Here is an 18,859-nt window from a genome sequence, read left to right as displayed (position 1 = left end):
TTTTGTCTAAATGGAAACAAACTAGGTTTACTAATCATTATTCTTCTAATGGGAAATGTAAAGTGTCAAACTAGCGTCGTAAAGTTCAGCAAGTTAACCATTGTTATCCAGCCTTTTTCCTACAATAATGATTGTGTTATAATCATAGGAATTGATTATAGCATTCACTGACCCTTTCCTAAATATTCCCAGGTACATATCAGAAATATAGATCTGCTTCTATTTAACTGCCATTTACTAACATGAACAAAGAAGCATTGCTGCCAGGGAAGAGAATAAGAAATTTAACCTCGCTTTTCTTCTCTCTTACTGCCTGAAAGATAAATATGGACTGATTTTAAATGTAACTGAGCATCAGAAAACTGGACAGATTTATTGAGTTTGCTAGTAGCAAAATAAGTTTGTTCCATTTTCACATACTTTTTCTTGTAGTAAATGTTTTAATCTATTGATGTCACAAAGAAATGCTACATTAGCTATAAACTAGAAAGAGGGCTCTGTTCAGTGACAGGACCAGTAATATGTGTAGGGCAATAAACACTTTGCAAGACTTTAATGGCCCTGAATTCAAATAGGTAATATATGGTTCACTAGTCTCAGACAGAGAATTCATAGGAGACTGGTGATTCCTAAAAATGCACAAAGTAACTTGTACATAAGATTAAGACATCGGTTTCATGCTGTTAGATGGAAACTATGGTTGGCTTAAAGAGAAAATTTCACTTTCAAAATGTTAAAGCACATCCATGTTTTATGTTGGTCAGCATTGTGATTGTGTGCAATTTCTAAGAAGTTAATATTTTCTGTCACAACTCTCTCTTCTCTAAATTCTGCATGCATATTGACAGAGAATAGAATTGGATCCAGCTCTGATCAATCTATATAGCATGCATAAATGGACTGATGTAGAAAAGAGACACTTCGATTGTTTAGCTATTGTGGGTGGTTATATATAGGGTTTTAATGGGAGTAGGCATCTTGGGATGGAGTGACGTGGAGTAAAGAATAAGGGCTATGTTATCAGTGGCTGGACAGAGGCGGGTTTAGATCAGTCTGTGCTGAGTCACTCATATGCAGAAGTCATGGCCAAAGACAGGTTTCCAAACTTGAGCTAAGTTCAGGAAGTTACACTGGGCCTCATGCTTGGGCCTTATGAGGCCAACACACACACTCCTATTCTGACACAATTAAAAACAAAATCTTAGAAAAGTTAAATCTGTTTTCATTATTTTCCCAATCAACTTTTTCTTTTTGACTAGTTAAGTATAAGAAAGGTTGACAGTGAAGGTTACAGAGTACAAATATCAGATCAACCATTTGCTGTTTACACAATTTCTATACTCTGTTTCTACTTTAATATAGTGATAATAATCTTAAATAATGATGACTTAAGTATTAAACAACATAATAGAGATAAAACATTTAACAAATTGAATAATATTAATTAAAGTGCACTCAGAAATTCATTTTTTTCTTAGCAGTTGACAGTCAAATACTTTTGCGATATATAATTGCATATGTAGAAAGTGAGAGGTTAAATTGATTCCACTCTAAAGTACCTACAGAAGAAACAACATGTGCTTGTCCATCTGAATGACTGTCCGTTCCTTCTTTGTCCGTGTAATCGAAGAGACTACAAGATCACATCTATAACCATTTCCCATTGTTGAAAAAGCATAGAGGTGCCAAGATTGGCCAGAGTTGGATCAGGACACTGGGATAGAAACTGGTCATGGTTAGGCACATGATGCTAAGTTCTCTGCCTCTGGGAGCCTTTAAGTATTTTCAGAAGAAATAGAGAGACAGTGACAAATGTCAAGTGTTGACAAATGATAAATGTGACTATATACGTGAAATGAATCAAAGTAGCACTCAAGGCACTATGGCAGTAGAAATTATCCAATGAGTTCCTTTGTTTGGACCTAGAAACAAACTATCTTTTCTATTTTAAGCGTTGCTAAAAGAAACATGAAGGAAATGAATGCCAAGATGACCATGCTTATGTGTGCCCTCCAAAGCTTAAAGTATACCCCACCTGCCTCATCTCAGAAACAGTTACCAGTTCCTGTAGTTGATTCTTGAGGACCCATCTCCATTAGAAATTGCATTTAAATTGAATAACACTTATTTGGATTGTGAAAAGCGATGAAATATTTCTGAGAGAATAGCAAGTGTTTTTAACTAAATATCTAAACATTTGGAATTCTTTCTGAGTTGACCTCTATGTGTCATCAAACACTAAAAATTAATAAATAAAAATTAAAAATGAAATGAGTGTCTGGAGAAAGGATTTAGTAGCTGAAGAGCATTTGCAGCTCTTACAGAGCCTACATTTACTTCCAAGTATCCACATGGCTGCTGAAACCTGGCTGAAATTCCAGTTCTACCAGGCATACATTAGGTACATAGACACAAACACAGTGTTTATTCATACCCTTTTCATAGTTCATCCCTTCATACACTTACAATATATATATATATATATATATATATATATATATATATATATATATATAAATGAATGAGTGATTTTTAAATTCACATTCATATTGTATTTTCTACTAAACAATGTGAAATTCATGTTAATGCTTGTTTTGGCTATAGAAATCATATACATAGTAATAATTTTGACTAATAACCTTATAATTACCACATGCAAATCATGTTTTGTTTTTTTGTCTAATGAAGCCAGTCCCACATTTAATGGGGTATGAGTTTCTTAAAAAAACTAAATGTGTTTTACGTCCTTCATATTTTTAGGGTAGCTCCTCAAGTGTTGATTTTTGTTGTTGTTATTATTTGTTTTTTTTCCTGACACAATCTTTTTTTATTTCCCCCTTCTCATTCACTTTTGTGTGGGTCTGTTTCAAATACCTTTACCCAAGCTCCTTAGAAAACATTTATGAATAACTTACCATCGGTGAATGAATATCCTAAAACTTGCCCATTGGACTGTAAATTTCCCAAAGGTAGATATCTGCTTGCCTTTACATTAATAGACGTTCAAGGTTTTGTGAGCATATGATCGCTCAATACCTGCCAGTGGGGCATATGGTCAACAACTGTGAAAGGTCTGAATCCTAACTCTTCCACTTATGTCTTCTTGTTTTCCCAAATGGTTTCAGAAGAACACCATATTTAATTCCTCAGAAAACATTATGAGCGGTAACAGTTGTTCACACCAAAAGGGAGTTAACAAGAACTCTAAATGTCAGAAGTCTTGACGTCAACATTGTTGTTACTTCTCATATCAGAGAGAAACACATGATGCATAAAATAATATACAGGTAGCCTTGTATACTGAGGTGACCGTTTTTATTCTTTACTTAGCCTCTGTAAATACCACATGGTTATCACACAGTACTGACAAATCATTACAACAAGGGAGCATCTTTGGTTTACTAAATGTAGTATTGATTTTAAGTGCTACCAATAATAACTTTGAAAAATTGTTATTTACATTGGAGCTATTACAAATAGATTCTCAAAAGAGTCTGCTAATAGCCATTTTCTCTAAACAGATTAAATTAACAGTTTGAAAGGTTTTACTGATCCATCAATGAAATAAAATGTTAGTGCCAAACAAAGGACCATCTCTGTGTCTGCAGCATCTATAGATACTATGTTTAAGTGTTTGAATTAGAATGTGACGAGTGCAAGCATTTTATGAATTATTGACATTTTCAGTCTCCACACTCCAAGATGAAATTCATTAGGAGGCGTTAATTTTGGAAACACATTATATAAAGCCATTGTAATACAAGGTGCTTGAATGGCACTTTTATTCACTGATGCATGGGTATTATTTGAAAAACATAATTTAGAAGCTTAGCTGTTGAGATTATTTCTGTATCTCATTAAATAAAGGATTAGCACTTTGTTTACTGAAAGAGACAGATGTCTGTCAGAATTTTTGATATGCAATACACCAAAAAATTTAATGAACCCCACAGATCTTATTTCTATTTACTGAAGAGATTTTATTTTCCCTTGGAAATGGAAGAGACATTCATGTGCCTCAAAATAAACAAACAAAGAAAGAAACGACTATACATGGGAGGTCTGAAATAAAGGTTTCTGTCTAATAAAAAGACAAAAGAACTTATGAACCATCCACTTCCTCTTATTCCCTTGAGAAGCATTATGAATCTCTAATCTCTGGGAAAATAGCCCAGAAAAGAGTGTCACGGAATACCTTTCTTTGAAAGTATCATTGAAAGATAACCAGGAAGTTAGTTCTGTTTAAAATACTGCTGTACTTCAGTGAAAATATTTGACTTATAAAATATTAATAATCTATAACTATATTATATTCCCTATATATTTTGTTTACATATTACAAAAACTTAGAGGCATTATGAGACTATAACATTTGCATCTTTACATTGTAGACGGAAAGGTATACTCTATAACTTACACTTTTAGAAAAGAAAATTTAAGATTAGAATTAGATACATACAATTGCATAGATTTCAGTTATGGAACTAACAGGTTTTTTTTGGCAGACAAAAGATTTGTTTCTCTGCAATTTGCAATGCAATGTGATGAAGTTTGGTGATACCTGTGCACACTCTCTGATCCATAACTTTTCTTGTAAAGATTGCAATTCAAAAGTATTCCATATAATATAAAAATTTGAACTGATAATATCTCATTTTTTCTAAACAAAAATGCTTATTATATATATATATATATATATATATATATTGAACCTTTGAAGGTTGAAAGATAAACATACTAGTTGGTTCTTCTCCAATGTCTTCCTCATATATATAGAATAAAGTTATCCTTTATTTGAATCTGTCATTTATTCAAACCACAGGATATAGCTTATGACATTATGCTTGATGAAGGACAACAATAAAATCACTTTAAGGAAATATATAAACATATTTACTGAGGCTGAATGGACAATAAAAAAACTTTCAGGATTAAAAGTGAAGAGAGAAAAGGCAGAGAATTATTTTCGAAGAGATTTGGAAATGAGAAATGACAGTTATAATGTCGGAATTCAGGATACTGGACCATTTAAAAGGCAGGAGATTCTGAGGAAGGATAAGCCACAGTTGTCATCATCCAATTCATTTATTTATGATGTCATTACACAGAAGAGAGAAGGAAACACTGTATTTTTAGATTGTTGTATTGCCGTTTGTTTTATGTAAGTGAGGTAGTTTTCCTATCAGTACGACATGCAGGATTGTCCACTTCCTTTTGTTTTGTTTCTTTACAGTTTTACATAGAGTAAGTTGGAGATACCACTTGTTCATATGTTTTTATTTTCCTCCACATGCATAAAATATTGAAAGATCTTACATAGATAGTGAAATAGATTTTATGGCTTTACCGGGCTCACAGATCATTTCTCCAGTATGTTCCAAATACCAAGACACAAAAGTACCTTCATTTTTATCATGTACTCAATTCATGATCTATTCATTAGATATTTGTTATGTGCCATGAACTGTGTGTTTCCACAGCACACAGTCATATGCTTGCTTCTTGTCTCCATCTAATTTGATTTTCCAGGGTAGGTTGGCTTCTAGCATCAGATTCAGAATCAAGCTAAGGCTGGCCAATGCTAAATGTTACCAAGCTTTTTACTGACAAATTATGTCATCTTGCCAGTTTTTGTTATGGAAATATGATTTGTGTGAGCTTATTGCTACTTAAATTATAGGACTGCTTTACTTCAGCCTTGAAAATAACAAATAAATGATGAATGAGCTCCAGCCAGTCACGACATCCAAGACCATAGTAATTATTCTCCAAAGCAGACCTGCCTAATCAATCTTAATTTTGAGTACCAGCAAGTAGCAAAGAAAGAGTGACTTCCTCTACAGGGCATGCCAAATTCCAAGAAATTAGAATAACACCAAAAGGTTAAAATCAAAATTTTACCAAATGAGAGTTGGGGTAAAAGAAGTCAAATGTCTTTGAAAAATAAAAGCCAAAGCATAAGAGAGTATTCACTCAATATAATGGATGCATATTTTTGCCCACTTTAAAAATACACCCTAGTATCCTAATTTAAAAAGAAATCTGTTTTTGCAAGTGTGGAGGAAACTTATCATGGAGCTGGAGAGAAATCTCATAGTAAGTAGAGCTTAATCCTCTTTCAGAGGACCCCATTGGATTCCCAGCAACCATATGAGTTAGCTCAGTAACATCTGTAACTCCAGCTCCTGGTGCTCCAATGGTCTTTACCAGCACCAACATATACATGCATAGAGGTGGACGGATGGAAAGATGGACACACATACTCACACAAGTGAATAAATAAATAAAAATAAATCTTTGAAACAACTATCATTAACAAACACAAACTATTTCTTCTAAGGAATATTTTTTATGTGAATGAAGAATATAGTCTGGTATTTTAGAATACAAATATTTCACAAGTAATTTTCAAAGTGGTATGGGAAGAAAAAAAATCAAGGGACTATTTAGGTGGAAATCCTTCTTAAACTACGAGTTGAAGAATGTCAACTTCCCATTCCCCAGCTTGGTCTTTATTGTAATGAGCGTCAAGTTCAAACTTTGAAGTTCTCAATTAAATCAATTTTAAATTGCCAGTTGTACTTCCTCTCATTGCCAGATTGAATGCATTTTTGTTTTTAGTCTAAACTTGAAATGCATCTTTAAATAAAACTATTTGTTTTTAAGCTAGAATTAAAGGGTATGTAATTTCAGTGCTTTGAAATGAGCTGTAATAGAGGCCTGTTGGTCTGCAGCAGGCATAGGATATCCAAGCTGAGTTAGCAAACATATTTATTTGCCCAGTGACCAAAAGTATGTAAACTTACTTGACTTAGAGCCCCAAGAATCTTGCAACAGGATTCTGGGCAGCCTGGCCAGTGGCTTTTTTGCTCTCTGTCTTTTGTTGCAGTAGAGGCTTCAGCAAATTTGAATTACTGTGAAACAGACCCTGTAGACTGAACTGCATTCTTCTTGGGCATCTTGTTTTTCTTTCCCTCACATCCCATGTTGTAAATGTGGAAGATTCTTCCAGAACAACCCTATTCCAATCACAACAGAATGAGCTCATCCTGAGAATTGGCAGACTCTGGCACAACTACTCTTCATCTTCAGCTGGATCTCTCCTAGACAAGGCTTTCCATGGGCCCATACTGACCCGTAGCCTAGTAGTCACTTCATAAAGAATAAATGAGGATGTTCACAATACAGTAGTAGAAGTTCTGAAAGAATTACAGAAATATTGTTTAAAACTAGATTTTTAAATTAGTAAGATACAGTTTTTCAGTCCATGAGCTCCCGCTAGATCTGGTCAGCTGTCTCCGTGGATTTCCCCATCAAGATCTTGACTCCACCCCTTGCTCATATAATCCCTCCTCCCCCTTTTCTGCTGGACTCCAAGAGTTTGGCTTAGTGCTTAGCTGTGGATCTCTGTATCTGCTTCCATCATTTACTGGATGAAGGTTCTATGGTGACAATTAGGGTAGTCATCCATCTGATTATAGGGGTTGGCTAGTTAAGGCACCCTCCCCACTATAACTAGGATATAGCTATAGCTGTATCTTAGCTGGGGTCATCTTTGTGGATTCTTGGATATTTCCTGGCTCCTGGTTTCTCCCTAACCCCGTAATGACTCCCTCTATCAAGATATCTCTTTTATTGCTCTCCAGGTTCCAAGGGGGATAGGCGTGGTCCTGCCTCAACATGATATGCAAGGCTTTGTTGACTCCCACAGGAGGGAGGCCTTATCCTTTCTAAGGAGTGGATGGCAGTGGAGAAAAGAGGTGGGGGGAAGGGAGTGAGGGAGAACTGTAGTTGTTATGTAAAATTAATAAAAAAGCTTTTGTTAAAAAATGCAACTTTTCTATGAACATGCATATATATATATATGACAAATATGTATATGCCTATGTGTGTGCATATATATGACCATTTTTTCTTCTGATATATAATACTATACTTTCAAAGGACTTTTGAAAGTTTTATTTGGAAAGTAGCCAAAAGCCGTAAGAATTTATGCTGAAGTATAGAAATTGCACCCAATTGTAATTACATAATCTCACCATTTATTGTTTGTTTTTGAAACATCACTGGGGCTTTTACTTTATTTCCATGTGAAAAACATCAATATAACCTTGTCTACTAAAATTGCAGTAGGTTTACAACACTTGGACTCTGTAAATTTTTATGTTTAGGTTATAAAGCCATTCTTCCCCTAAATCTTTGCCTTTTTCAGATTGGCCCTCCCTTTGCTTGTTAAGGTATAAACAAATTGTGTCTATTTATACATGTTTATAAGGTAATGAAGGTGCCAATTAATGTTTCATGGATATGTTACATTTTTTTAATTTTTATAAGAACCTTTAAAAAATCATAGTAAGATCTACAAATGCATAGTCTATTTCATAATCTTCTGTTCTGAGTATATGGTGACTCAGTTAAGCATTTCAGAAAAAGCCCATTATTTACACTGTAAAAAAAAGCTCATTATTTACATTAATATTCTGATGGAAGATTTTTATGAGAAAATATTTTTCCATCTTAGAGTCAAATATTGAGAGGTGAAAGAGAGGTTTCTTCGGTAAGGATTCTAAGTGCATTCATTCACTCGGAGTCCTCCACTTGCCTGTAGCTTTACAAGCTGTACTTCTCATCCTAAGACTGATGCGCTCTCCCAAGTCTATGGTTCTAGGAAATGGTTTGCAGGAGAGGTTTCTTCTGAACAGGTCACCTCTGTAAGCTGCAAAACCAACAGAGCTATTCTGTTAATTAATGGTATCTGCTATAGCATTTGTAAGAGAAACTAACAAAACTGCTTGAAAATTCCAGTGTTATAAACTTGATGACCTCTTTTTCAAATGTAGCTACGGGTGTTCTTGCTATGGTTATTGCACTCCTCATATTATTTTTACAGTAATTTTTGATGTTTATGCTGTATTTTAAAGTGTATGATTATTTTAAAAGTATTTATTTGGTGAGATATTTTTAAAGGTGTTCAATTAAGCAAGCATGACTGCAATAAATTATTTACTTTCAGTTTGGAAAAGGTGAATAAAAGTGCTTGGCCAATACCGTACCATTAATCTATTCTCTTTTCTCCTTTCTCTCTTTACTTCTCTCTCTCCAATAGAAGTGGAACAAAAAGGTAATTAAATACCTTTCATAAATTATATACTATTTATAGGCTAAGTTGTTTAACAGCTTAACATTTAGCTAAATAATTTTGTTATTAATTCTTATTTCATGCAAATTTATTGACTACTTCTGCTGCTCAACTTCACGTTAATCTGTTTTACTGACCAGTGCTGGTTTGATCCTTTTACCTAACACCAACTAGTAATATTATAAAATCGTCAACCCTGTCTTTTATTTCGCTTTATTTGAAACTTAGGAATTAGAAATCCAGCAGGTATGGTAACTAATGATTGCTTTAGATTTGTTCCTCATTCTCTCTTAATTTCCCTTAGCTCTACTGTGCTTCTCCTCCTACATTAACTAACTACTAGAGAAAGGGGACAGAATACTCTTCTTAATTATCCTCAGTGCTGTTAGTGTCTGTGGCCAAGCGACTCTGAATGCACACACTCTTACCTACAGTTAGTAACTTTGAGCCCACTATTAACGATAACATAAGGTTAACATACAATTTTGAGTTACAGAGTCACTCGTGTTTGTAGCAAAATTTCCATATGAAAACTCCTAAGTTCTATACCATCATTATTGTTTGCAATTACAAATTTATAGTGGTCCCTATCTTTGCAGAATGTGAAGGTCAACTTTTGCCACAAAACTTTTTATTTCTTTAGAAAGTAAGTCTTTGACTATCTTAGGAATGTCCTTTCATTTCAGCCACCTTTACTGTATAGCTGAGGTTCCTCTCAGACTGTTTTCCAGGGGATCTGTGTTTCTAGTTAATACTGAGGACCTAATCACTAACAACAAAGGATAATCCTTTATTCGTTAAAAAGCAGGTCAGCGTCCAATTCCTTGTGGCTTCCTCCTTTTTTTCACCCAGGAAAATTCTAATCATCTCAAACCTAACAGCGGACTGCATGGTTGTTTCTTCAGTGTGTTTGCCTTGCAAGTAGATGCAAGCAACGCTTCCCAGAGCAGGTTCAGAAGGACACAGTCATCCAAAGTGGCTTCACGGAAAGGGATCAAATTGTGCAATATGTTTACTCACCCAATTTCCGATTTAGAGATTCATCGATGTACTTAAGCTATGATAATCTTTGCCACGCTTTTATGTACTATCTATCGTATGTCATAACTGAATGTGGCTACAGGTCCCCTTTTTCCTTGTGTGCAGCTGTGCCACAGCCGCTTCAAGAACCACCCTTTGGGAAACGTTGCTCGGTAGTCCCTTCATTTCAGATGGCCCTGCCCAGCTTTCTTACCACCAAACTGACAATATTCTTCAGTGAGTTATACTAAACAACAAAAAGAATAGAATGATTCCTGTCCATTTTCCTAATGAAGTATGAGCAGCAAAATTATAGCAAGTAATCTTGTTTTTTTCAATGCCTTTCTCATGTAACAGTAAAAGGTACATGTTTTTAAGTTCCAATAATACTGTACTTAACAGGACGTTTTTAACTGATTAAAATCTAGATCCTGGGTTTTTTTTCTGTAACCTTTCACTTTCTTCTTTTCTTCTTCTTCCTTTCCTTTCTTTCTCTCCCTTTCTCTTTTTCCTTCCAGTATCCATCCATCACTCATCTTTAATTGAATGGGTTGCATGCTCTGTGTGTGTTGCAACAGCTTTGAGAGCCACCTCCCCCTCCCCTTATTTTTTGCTGGAAGATTCAGTGGCCAGTGCTGCAGATCTTTTCTTTTCCTTTATTCAAATGATAATAATGTGGAATATCAATTTATTAATGATTAATAACTATCAAACCGTCAATTTCATCAGAGTGGAAACAATGGATTATCATTTTCAAATGAGATACAGTTCCTCATTGAACTAAAAAAGTATCATGTGTAAAGTTGGTACTTGGTAATATGTCTATAGAACTCATAGACATATGCTACACTTCAGACATGCACCAAAATATGTGTTTGTAAAGGAAAAACTCAGAAAAGCACAACTGCTTCTGAAAAGGCTAACATTTTTCCAACAAGTGACATCAAATTGTTTGAAGACAAAAATACAAAATTAATGTGGAAAAATGCTTTGTATAACAAACAGTAATGCCACAATATAAGTGGTGGTGGGTATCGCTTGTTGGAGTTGTGTTCTGTTTGCTAAAAATGAAAACACACAAAAGGAGATTCAATTAATATATTTGTTATTATAACTTTCCCTCCTGACAGTTTTTCTTTGTCCTGGACTGCTAAAAGGAGTGTACCAGAGTGAACACTTGTTTGAATCGGACCACCAATCTGGGGCATGGTGCAAAGACCCTCTACAGGCTTCCGACAAGATTTATTATATGCCCTGGACCCCATACAGAACTGATACCCTGACAGAGTATTCATCCAAAGATGACTTCATTGCTGGAAGGCCAACAACGACCTACAAGCTCCCTCACAGAGTGGATGGCACTGGATTTGTAGTATATGATGGTGCCCTGTTCTTCAACAAGGAACGTACCAGGAACATAGTAAAGTTTGATTTACGGACTAGGATAAAGAGTGGAGAGGCGATCATAGCAAACGCCAATTACCATGACACATCCCCATACCGATGGGGTGGCAAATCTGACATAGACTTGGCAGTGGATGAAAATGGATTATGGGTAATCTATGCAACAGAACAAAACAATGGCAAAATTGTCATTAGCCAGTTGAACCCTTATACCCTACGGATTGAGGGGACATGGGACACGGCGTATGATAAAAGGTCAGCTTCCAATGCGTTTATGATTTGTGGGATTCTGTATGTGGTCAAATCTGTATATGAGGATGATGACAATGAGGCCACTGGTAATAAGATTGACTACATTTACAACACCGACCAAAGCAAGGATAGCCTGGTGGATGTACCCTTTCCTAATTCCTACCAGTACATCGCAGCTGTGGATTACAACCCCAGGGACAATCTGCTTTATGTGTGGAATAACTACCATGTTGTGAAATACTCTTTGGACTTTGGACCTCTGGATAGTAGATCAGGTAAGTTTGATTTGGGGTAGTTTTCAGAGAAAAACTACTATTTGTTCTCAATAAGATGCTTTGTGAAGTTTTAATTCCCTATGCAATCTTCTGACTTGAGTATCTAACACATAATATTAATTGTGCTTATTTTGGAAAGGTTGGTTGTTGTCTACAAACACGGACCTATGAGAAATTGACTCTGTCCCTTATCTAGTTCGACTCCTACATCATCCTGCTTTCTTTGAGATATATTTGCCTTTATCATATAGTTACTTCTTTCATAATGAAATAGAGAAAATTTCTGCTTATATTGTATGCTGTTCTTTCACATTAATTGTGGAATGTTCTTGAGAATATCTTTTTCCATTTGGAACATATCAAAATGTTAACTTGGCATAATGCTTTCTTGAGCTAGGTGCCAACAACTTGACCCAACAAAGTACGTTGCATAAGACCAACCATCAGGGAAGCAGGAATTAGTTAAAAGTACGTGTCTCAGCAAACTTAATAGTAACTCCATAAGTACAACAGATCACATGTTTTAATGAATGACAATAATTCAAAACACTGTCCTGTTTAAGCCTGAGATAATCTTTAATTTCAATTATTTAAATGTTTCCCCCTTCCAGAACACACTATTGACTTTTAATATTATATAAAGATGATTGTAAAAATCTTTAATAATTTTCATTTTTTTATTATTAGATCTTTTTTACTAGGCATGGTGGCTCATGCCTGTAATCTCTGCACTTGAATGGCTGAAACAGGAAAATTGCCAAGGATTTAGGCCAGTCTCAGTAATGTGGAATTGTAGTCAAGCGTAGGCCTCAGTCTGTGACATTATCTCAAAAGTATGCTAAAAAAATAAGTCAGTAAAAGTTTAATTTTGTAACATGCCATAGTACTGTTGTCCAAGTTAACGTGTACTGGAAAACACAGAAGAGTATGAATTTTGGTAGTAATATAGTAATTAAAAATAAATTATTTATTTCAAGTAGAGTTTAGTTTTTGTTGGGCAGTGGTGGCACATGCTTTTAAACCCAGCACTTGGGAGGCAGAAGCAGATGGATCGCTGAGTTTGGGGCCAGCCTTGTCTCCAGGACAGCCAGGGCTACATAAAGAAACCCTGTCTTGAAAAAAATCAAAAATAAATTAAAAGAGTTTATTTGTTACTATTTCTCATTTTCTGAATTATGTGCCATACCCTTCTGAGCATGCGATTTTATTGTCTAATTTAACCCTTTACACACAGTTCTCATAGAGAACTGATGAGCTAGCTTCATTCACCTTTGTATTATGAACATGTCTGATCATAATTTCTTCGCAGACTTTAATATAGTGTTTTATAGAAATGGGGCATAATTGGCTTGTTTTCTTTTTTACTTATTTTATTTATTTTTATTTATTTTTCCATTCAAAAATTTCCACTTTCTCCCCTCCTCCCATTGCCCTCCCGCTCCCCCACTCACCCTCCTCCCTCCCCCACCAGTCCTAAGAGAGAGCAAAGGTCCTGACTTCCTTGCTCACCTTCTCCCTCCTTCTGCTCTTCAACCAAGGCAATTGTAACACGATAACACCAGAAACCAGATTACAATCAGCTTATTTTAAATGCACAAATGTATAATGGCTTTCCACCTCTTCCTCAAAGAAACTGACAAATTAGGTAGCATCTTTTTTAATCCTTAAAGATCTTCAGTCAGTGATGTCATGTCTTTCCATCATTAGCAATGCTGATGTTATATCGAATTAACTTTTCTGCAATGAGAAGTCTCTGGCTTCAGCATCTCTAGTAACAAGTTCTAGCTTCTCTCAAAAGATAAACGATAACTCTCCAAAACGACATTCCCAGCTGTATGACATGCTGGTAAGACTCAGACTCAGCCCTTCTCAGCTGAGAACACAGACACAATCAATAATTTGGAGAATTGTGTGGAGTCTTTATCTCACAGATCTGACCTTTTTAAATGAAAATTTGTGTTTTTCTGTGATCATACTGTTTATGAATAATATGTAATCTTTTTGCTTTACTCCACTGTGGCATGGAGTAATTCCTAGTGGAAACATATTTTATTCTTGGTTTGTAGTGCAAGAATAAAGGGGCAATAACATCTCAAGTTTCATTGAACTAATAGATTTTGTCCTATTTTTATCTGAATAACATTCTAAAATTTACTAGTATTCATAGTAATTCAAAGTATTAATAAACACATTTATATTCATTTATTTATTTATTTTTGGTTTTGTTTTTAGAGGAGGGTTTCTCTGAGACTCAGTTCTGGGGAACTTGCTTTGTAGACTGGCCTCAAACTCACTGAGATCTGCCTCCCAAGTGCTGGTATTAATGGCATGTGCCACCACCACCCAGTTAACACAATTCTTCATCCAGACTTTATAAATTAACCTCGAAGAATACTGTACCTTCATTTCAACGTATTTAGACACTGGCCCAAAATATGTCTGGTATGCACCCAAAAACTTTATACATATGTGTATATAATCTCTCCACATATATAAACAGAAATATACATATATTTATATATAGATAAGAATTGCATTGTTTATATAAGGAAAAATGTACTTCTCATTTAAAATTATTTCTCTGCTTATGGGAGTTAAAATATGGGCCATCTTGATGGCATGTATTAGTGCCACATTCTAAGATGCTGTTTGTGAAGAGAAAGATATTAAAAAATTATAGATTTCATTTTAATTGGACTCTTTTAAGAAAAAAGATTTGGTTTTCATTGTTTTTGAATGTTCACACTTAAAACTTTGTCCACTTTACAAACAGTGGAATTTAACCTGTATTGAATTTGTCAACATAATCACCAAAAAAGTACCAATTTGCATGCATGGATGCTCAAATTAAAAAGGTAGTACTCTGGCATTGGACCTACTGCAATTTAGAGGTGGAAAGAATAACTGTAGAAGTAAATTTTATGCATGGTATGTGTGAATATGAGGATTTCAATTAGCATTAATAGGAGCTGTTCATCTTATTCCACAAAAAACAGCTTTAGCTGGATATTTTTCAGAGTAAATTACACTGGTGTATTTCAAAGCAGCTGCCTGGTGTGAATTCATACTGTCATTTTTGTTATGGGTCTTCTTGTGTCTGGATACAAAAATATCAATTTAAAGAAAATAGTGTAGGGCCAAAAATGGAAAGGGAAGGAGGAATGGAGGAAGAGTGGGAGGGAGGGAGGGAGGGAGGGAGGGAGGGAGGGAGGGAGGGAGGGAGGGAGGGAGGGAGAAGTAGAAAAGGGGCAAGAACAAAGGCAAAATGTACTTGCTGTCTGCTGGTATTCAACTGAGGATTTTTCTCTAATTTAAGTTATGTTTTGTTAACAAGAGTTAGAATTCTCAAGTTTTCATGGAAAGGGTTACTTTTGTTTTATTTTTGCTGTATGAAACTATTCTGTACCACACAAGACTTACTCTGGGAAGATAAAGTGCAAACATTCCTCTCTTGAATCTATAGAAAGAGACTCAACCATGCTTCCCAATAGACAACATCTGCCTTTGAACCTGAAAACGAGAGTCTAAGGATCTGGCTTTGAATTCTACCCTGGCTTCTTTTTTTTTTTTTTTTTCGATTTTTGAGACAGGGTTTCTCTGTAGCTTTTTGGTTCCTGTTCTGGAACTAGCTCTTGTAGACCAGGCTGGCCTCGAACTCACAGAGATCCACCTGCCTCTGACTCCCAAGTGCTGGGATTAAAGGCGTGCGCCACCACTGCCCGGCCTACCCTGGCTTCTTGTCTGATTATCCATAGTTTCAGTCGTGGGTTTGACAACTGTGGAATAGGAAAATCATGTCTATCGTAATATATTGTTAAACTTTAATTAGATGATGTTTATTTGATACATTAAGAATCTTAGTCTGGGGGACTGGAGAGATGGCTCAGTGGTTAAGAGCATCCCCTGCTCTTCCAAAGGTTCTGAGTTCAATTCCCAGCAACCACATGGTGGCTCACAACCATCTGTAAAGAGGTCTGGTGTCCTCTTCTGGCCTATAGGCATACACACAACAGAATATTGTATATATAATAAATAAATAAATAAATAAATATTTTAAATAAAATAATCTTAGTCTTATTGCTGCAGGGTAACTATTACCCATATTATATATTTATAATAGAAAGATGTTCATCCCTGTGGCCACTGCTTTTGTGTTGTGTTTAGTTTATGAGGCAGTTTTAGGAGTAGTGTCAGTGCCATCTTTTCTCCTCAGAACTATTCTATGACGTGTTGAAGCCATTTTTTCAATTCTAATCCCTTCCTCATCTCCCAGCAGTAAATTAATTCTCCAGCACAGAGTGGGAAGACTCTGTTTAGTCCCTTCACACAGCGTCTATGTTTGCTTTCTTCTCCAACGGAAAATCTCTGTGAAACAGATTGTTTTCAGCAATATGTATGTAAAGAAATTAGTTTTAATCAACTCATATAAAATTTTAATTCAAATGCTCAATTTAGACTATAAGTGAAGATCTCTTGGGAATATAGTTAGGGTTTATTCTTCTTAGAAAAGCTTAGAAGTTTAATGTTTGTTTCTGGTTTTTCTCAGAAAACATTAGTTTCAGAACGTTAACCTCTCCTCATTTATTAGGCATTTATCAAATACAAAATTGTCAGCGTTCGTGTGGTTTTTCAGCATGAAATTAGTGTGAAGATAGCTAGAAACATGCACTGATGCTGCTATTTAATATTCATTTTAAGCATTCAATTATATCAGAAAACCATTTCTTTAGAAATATTAATAATGTGATATGCTTCACATTAAGGAATTCAGTGTGTATAATCTCCAAATACAAAAACCCTTTTTGGAGGCATGTTAATAGCACTTGGATTCACACTGAGATATGCTCGTTGATATTGTTTAGTCATTTCTGTCTATAGTCTTTGTTGACTGATAAACAATAGATGTTCCATAATGATTTGCTGAAGGATTTCAGGAATGCATGAGTAAATGAAATTTTCTATACTTGCTTGTTCAGTCTACTGTGAGAATGAAAATGTTTTTCATGCAATCCCTGGCTGGTCCTCTCAGTGTATGCCTAAAGCATCTATTACCTGGAAGTTATATGAAGTCCTGACATCCTCCCCAGTTCCACCTTCACTTCTTCATCATGTGTAAAAGCTTAGAGACTGCAGGGGTGGCTCAGCAGTTAGGAGCACTGACTGCTCTTCCTGAGGACCTAGGTTTGATTCTCAGCATGCACACAGCCGGTACCAACTCTCTGGATCTCTATTTCAAAGGCATCTGGCTTCTTGTCTAGCTTCTGTGGGTGTCAGACGTGTATGTGGTGTACAGACATACAGATAGACCAAATACCCATTCACATTAAATAAATAAATAAGTAAACAACTTAAAAATAAGTTGAGCTCGTGTAAAAGAGGAGTGCTAAAGCAAATTAACACCTAATATAATTTCTTGCAAAAGCAATTGAGAGAAATTAAAGTCTGTGGTCCTATAATACGGCAGAAAGTATTCAGTTGCTTAAAGAATTTTTTGTTACGAAAAATCTCCAGTTAACAGGTTGCACAGACTCCTTCAACTTAAAGAAAATGAAAACTGTCTTATTTTTAATGTGGGCTGGTGGTTGCCCTCTACTGAAAATGCATTTTGTGTGAAAACAAGAGACTCATTGTTGGGTAACCTGTAAAAGAAACCTTTTTCAGCAGTCATGGTAGAGTTTAAACTGGTTGTGAAGGACCTGTTTGTCTGGGTTGGGCAGTGTCCCAGGCCTGTAACTATTAAGTCTAGAATTTTCTCCAGAATGTATTTTTTGACTGTCTATATCCTCTCATATGAAACGTCATCATTACCTCCGTCACCTGTTGTCGAGCTTGTCCATTAGCCTTCTCCTAGGAACACTTGACTATTTCATAGATGGTTTGAGTTACTCTGATATGGGAATCATATTTCTAAGCCTGTCATTGGGCACCCAGCTGTCTCACTGGTTTTAGTCATTGCTCTCTCTCTTAGCTGCTTTTCCTCCCAAACCACTTGGTGCTAAAATCAATATTTATTACTGCAGTGGATTGATTGGTGAGATGTTTCCTTTGGCTCTCACCATTTAGTCCTAAACTATTCATATAAAAATCTAGGTATCCCTTGTCAAATATACAAATATTTCCCAACATTTCCTTCAGAAGGAAAATCAAGCTAGTTACACAAAGAGAGTTGCCTAGCCTGAAAATGTCTCTAACTTACTGTGTCTAAGATACAAAAGTTCACTGTTGGGAATGGGTCACAAACACGTGAGACAGTAAGTCCTAATGAAAGAATGCTGAAGACAGGTGTTGCAAGCTTAGCGCGTTCCTCTTTCCAAATACAACCCACAATTTCGCAGGCAGCCCTAGAGATTATGCAAATGAGCATCTCTGCTATACGCTGAAGAGAGCAGGCTCTAAAGCAACAACACGGAGTCTGAGCACAGCCACTGAACAATGCAGATTGTTAGGTGAACCTTCTGTCCTTATAATATGCTAATTAGTGCATTTGTGTCTCCCGCAAAAGCTCTGGCTATGTCGTGATGAATAAGAACTTTAAACACACATGACACCTCGTTAGAATGTAATTTTCCCATCATATATCTGAGCCCTTTACTTTGACAGCTGAGTAATATGAGTGCTGGGCAGAGCATCCTGAACATTTTTGAAAGTGCCACATGTTGGATAGGCAGCTGAATCGGCTAGCTGAATAGCTTACTTATATGGGGTGGACTAGAGACAGGAAATAGAGTGTGAAAACACAGGGTTCCTCCACCAGACTCGTCCTCTTGGG

The 18,859-nt window shown here is 35.7% G+C and overlaps 1 protein-coding gene across 27 annotated transcripts in view; it reads left to right on the top strand.

The window, feature by feature from the left end:
* Positions 1–18,859, top strand: part of Adgrl3 (adhesion G protein-coupled receptor L3) — a 734,954-nt gene that overhangs the window by 428,806 nt on the left and 287,289 nt on the right. For 21 of the 27 annotated variants that reach the window (XM_075942857.1, XM_075942861.1, XM_075942855.1 and 18 more), the window contains 2 exons: positions 9,107–9,121; positions 11,290–12,090. In XM_075942857.1, the coding sequence (XP_075798972.1) occupies positions 9,107–9,121; positions 11,290–12,090 (816 nt within the window). The remainder of the gene's footprint in view (positions 1–9,106; positions 9,122–11,289; positions 12,091–18,859) is intronic. The other 6 variants (XM_075942854.1, XM_075942859.1, XM_075942839.1 and 3 more) reach the window with 1 other exon arrangement.

The sequence above is a fragment of the Microtus pennsylvanicus genome, chromosome 12 (assembly GCF_037038515.1).
Source record: "Microtus pennsylvanicus isolate mMicPen1 chromosome 12, mMicPen1.hap1, whole genome shotgun sequence".
NCBI lineage: Eukaryota > Metazoa > Chordata > Mammalia > Rodentia > Cricetidae > Microtus > Microtus pennsylvanicus.
This window is presented reverse-complemented; position numbering and strand designations above follow the sequence as displayed.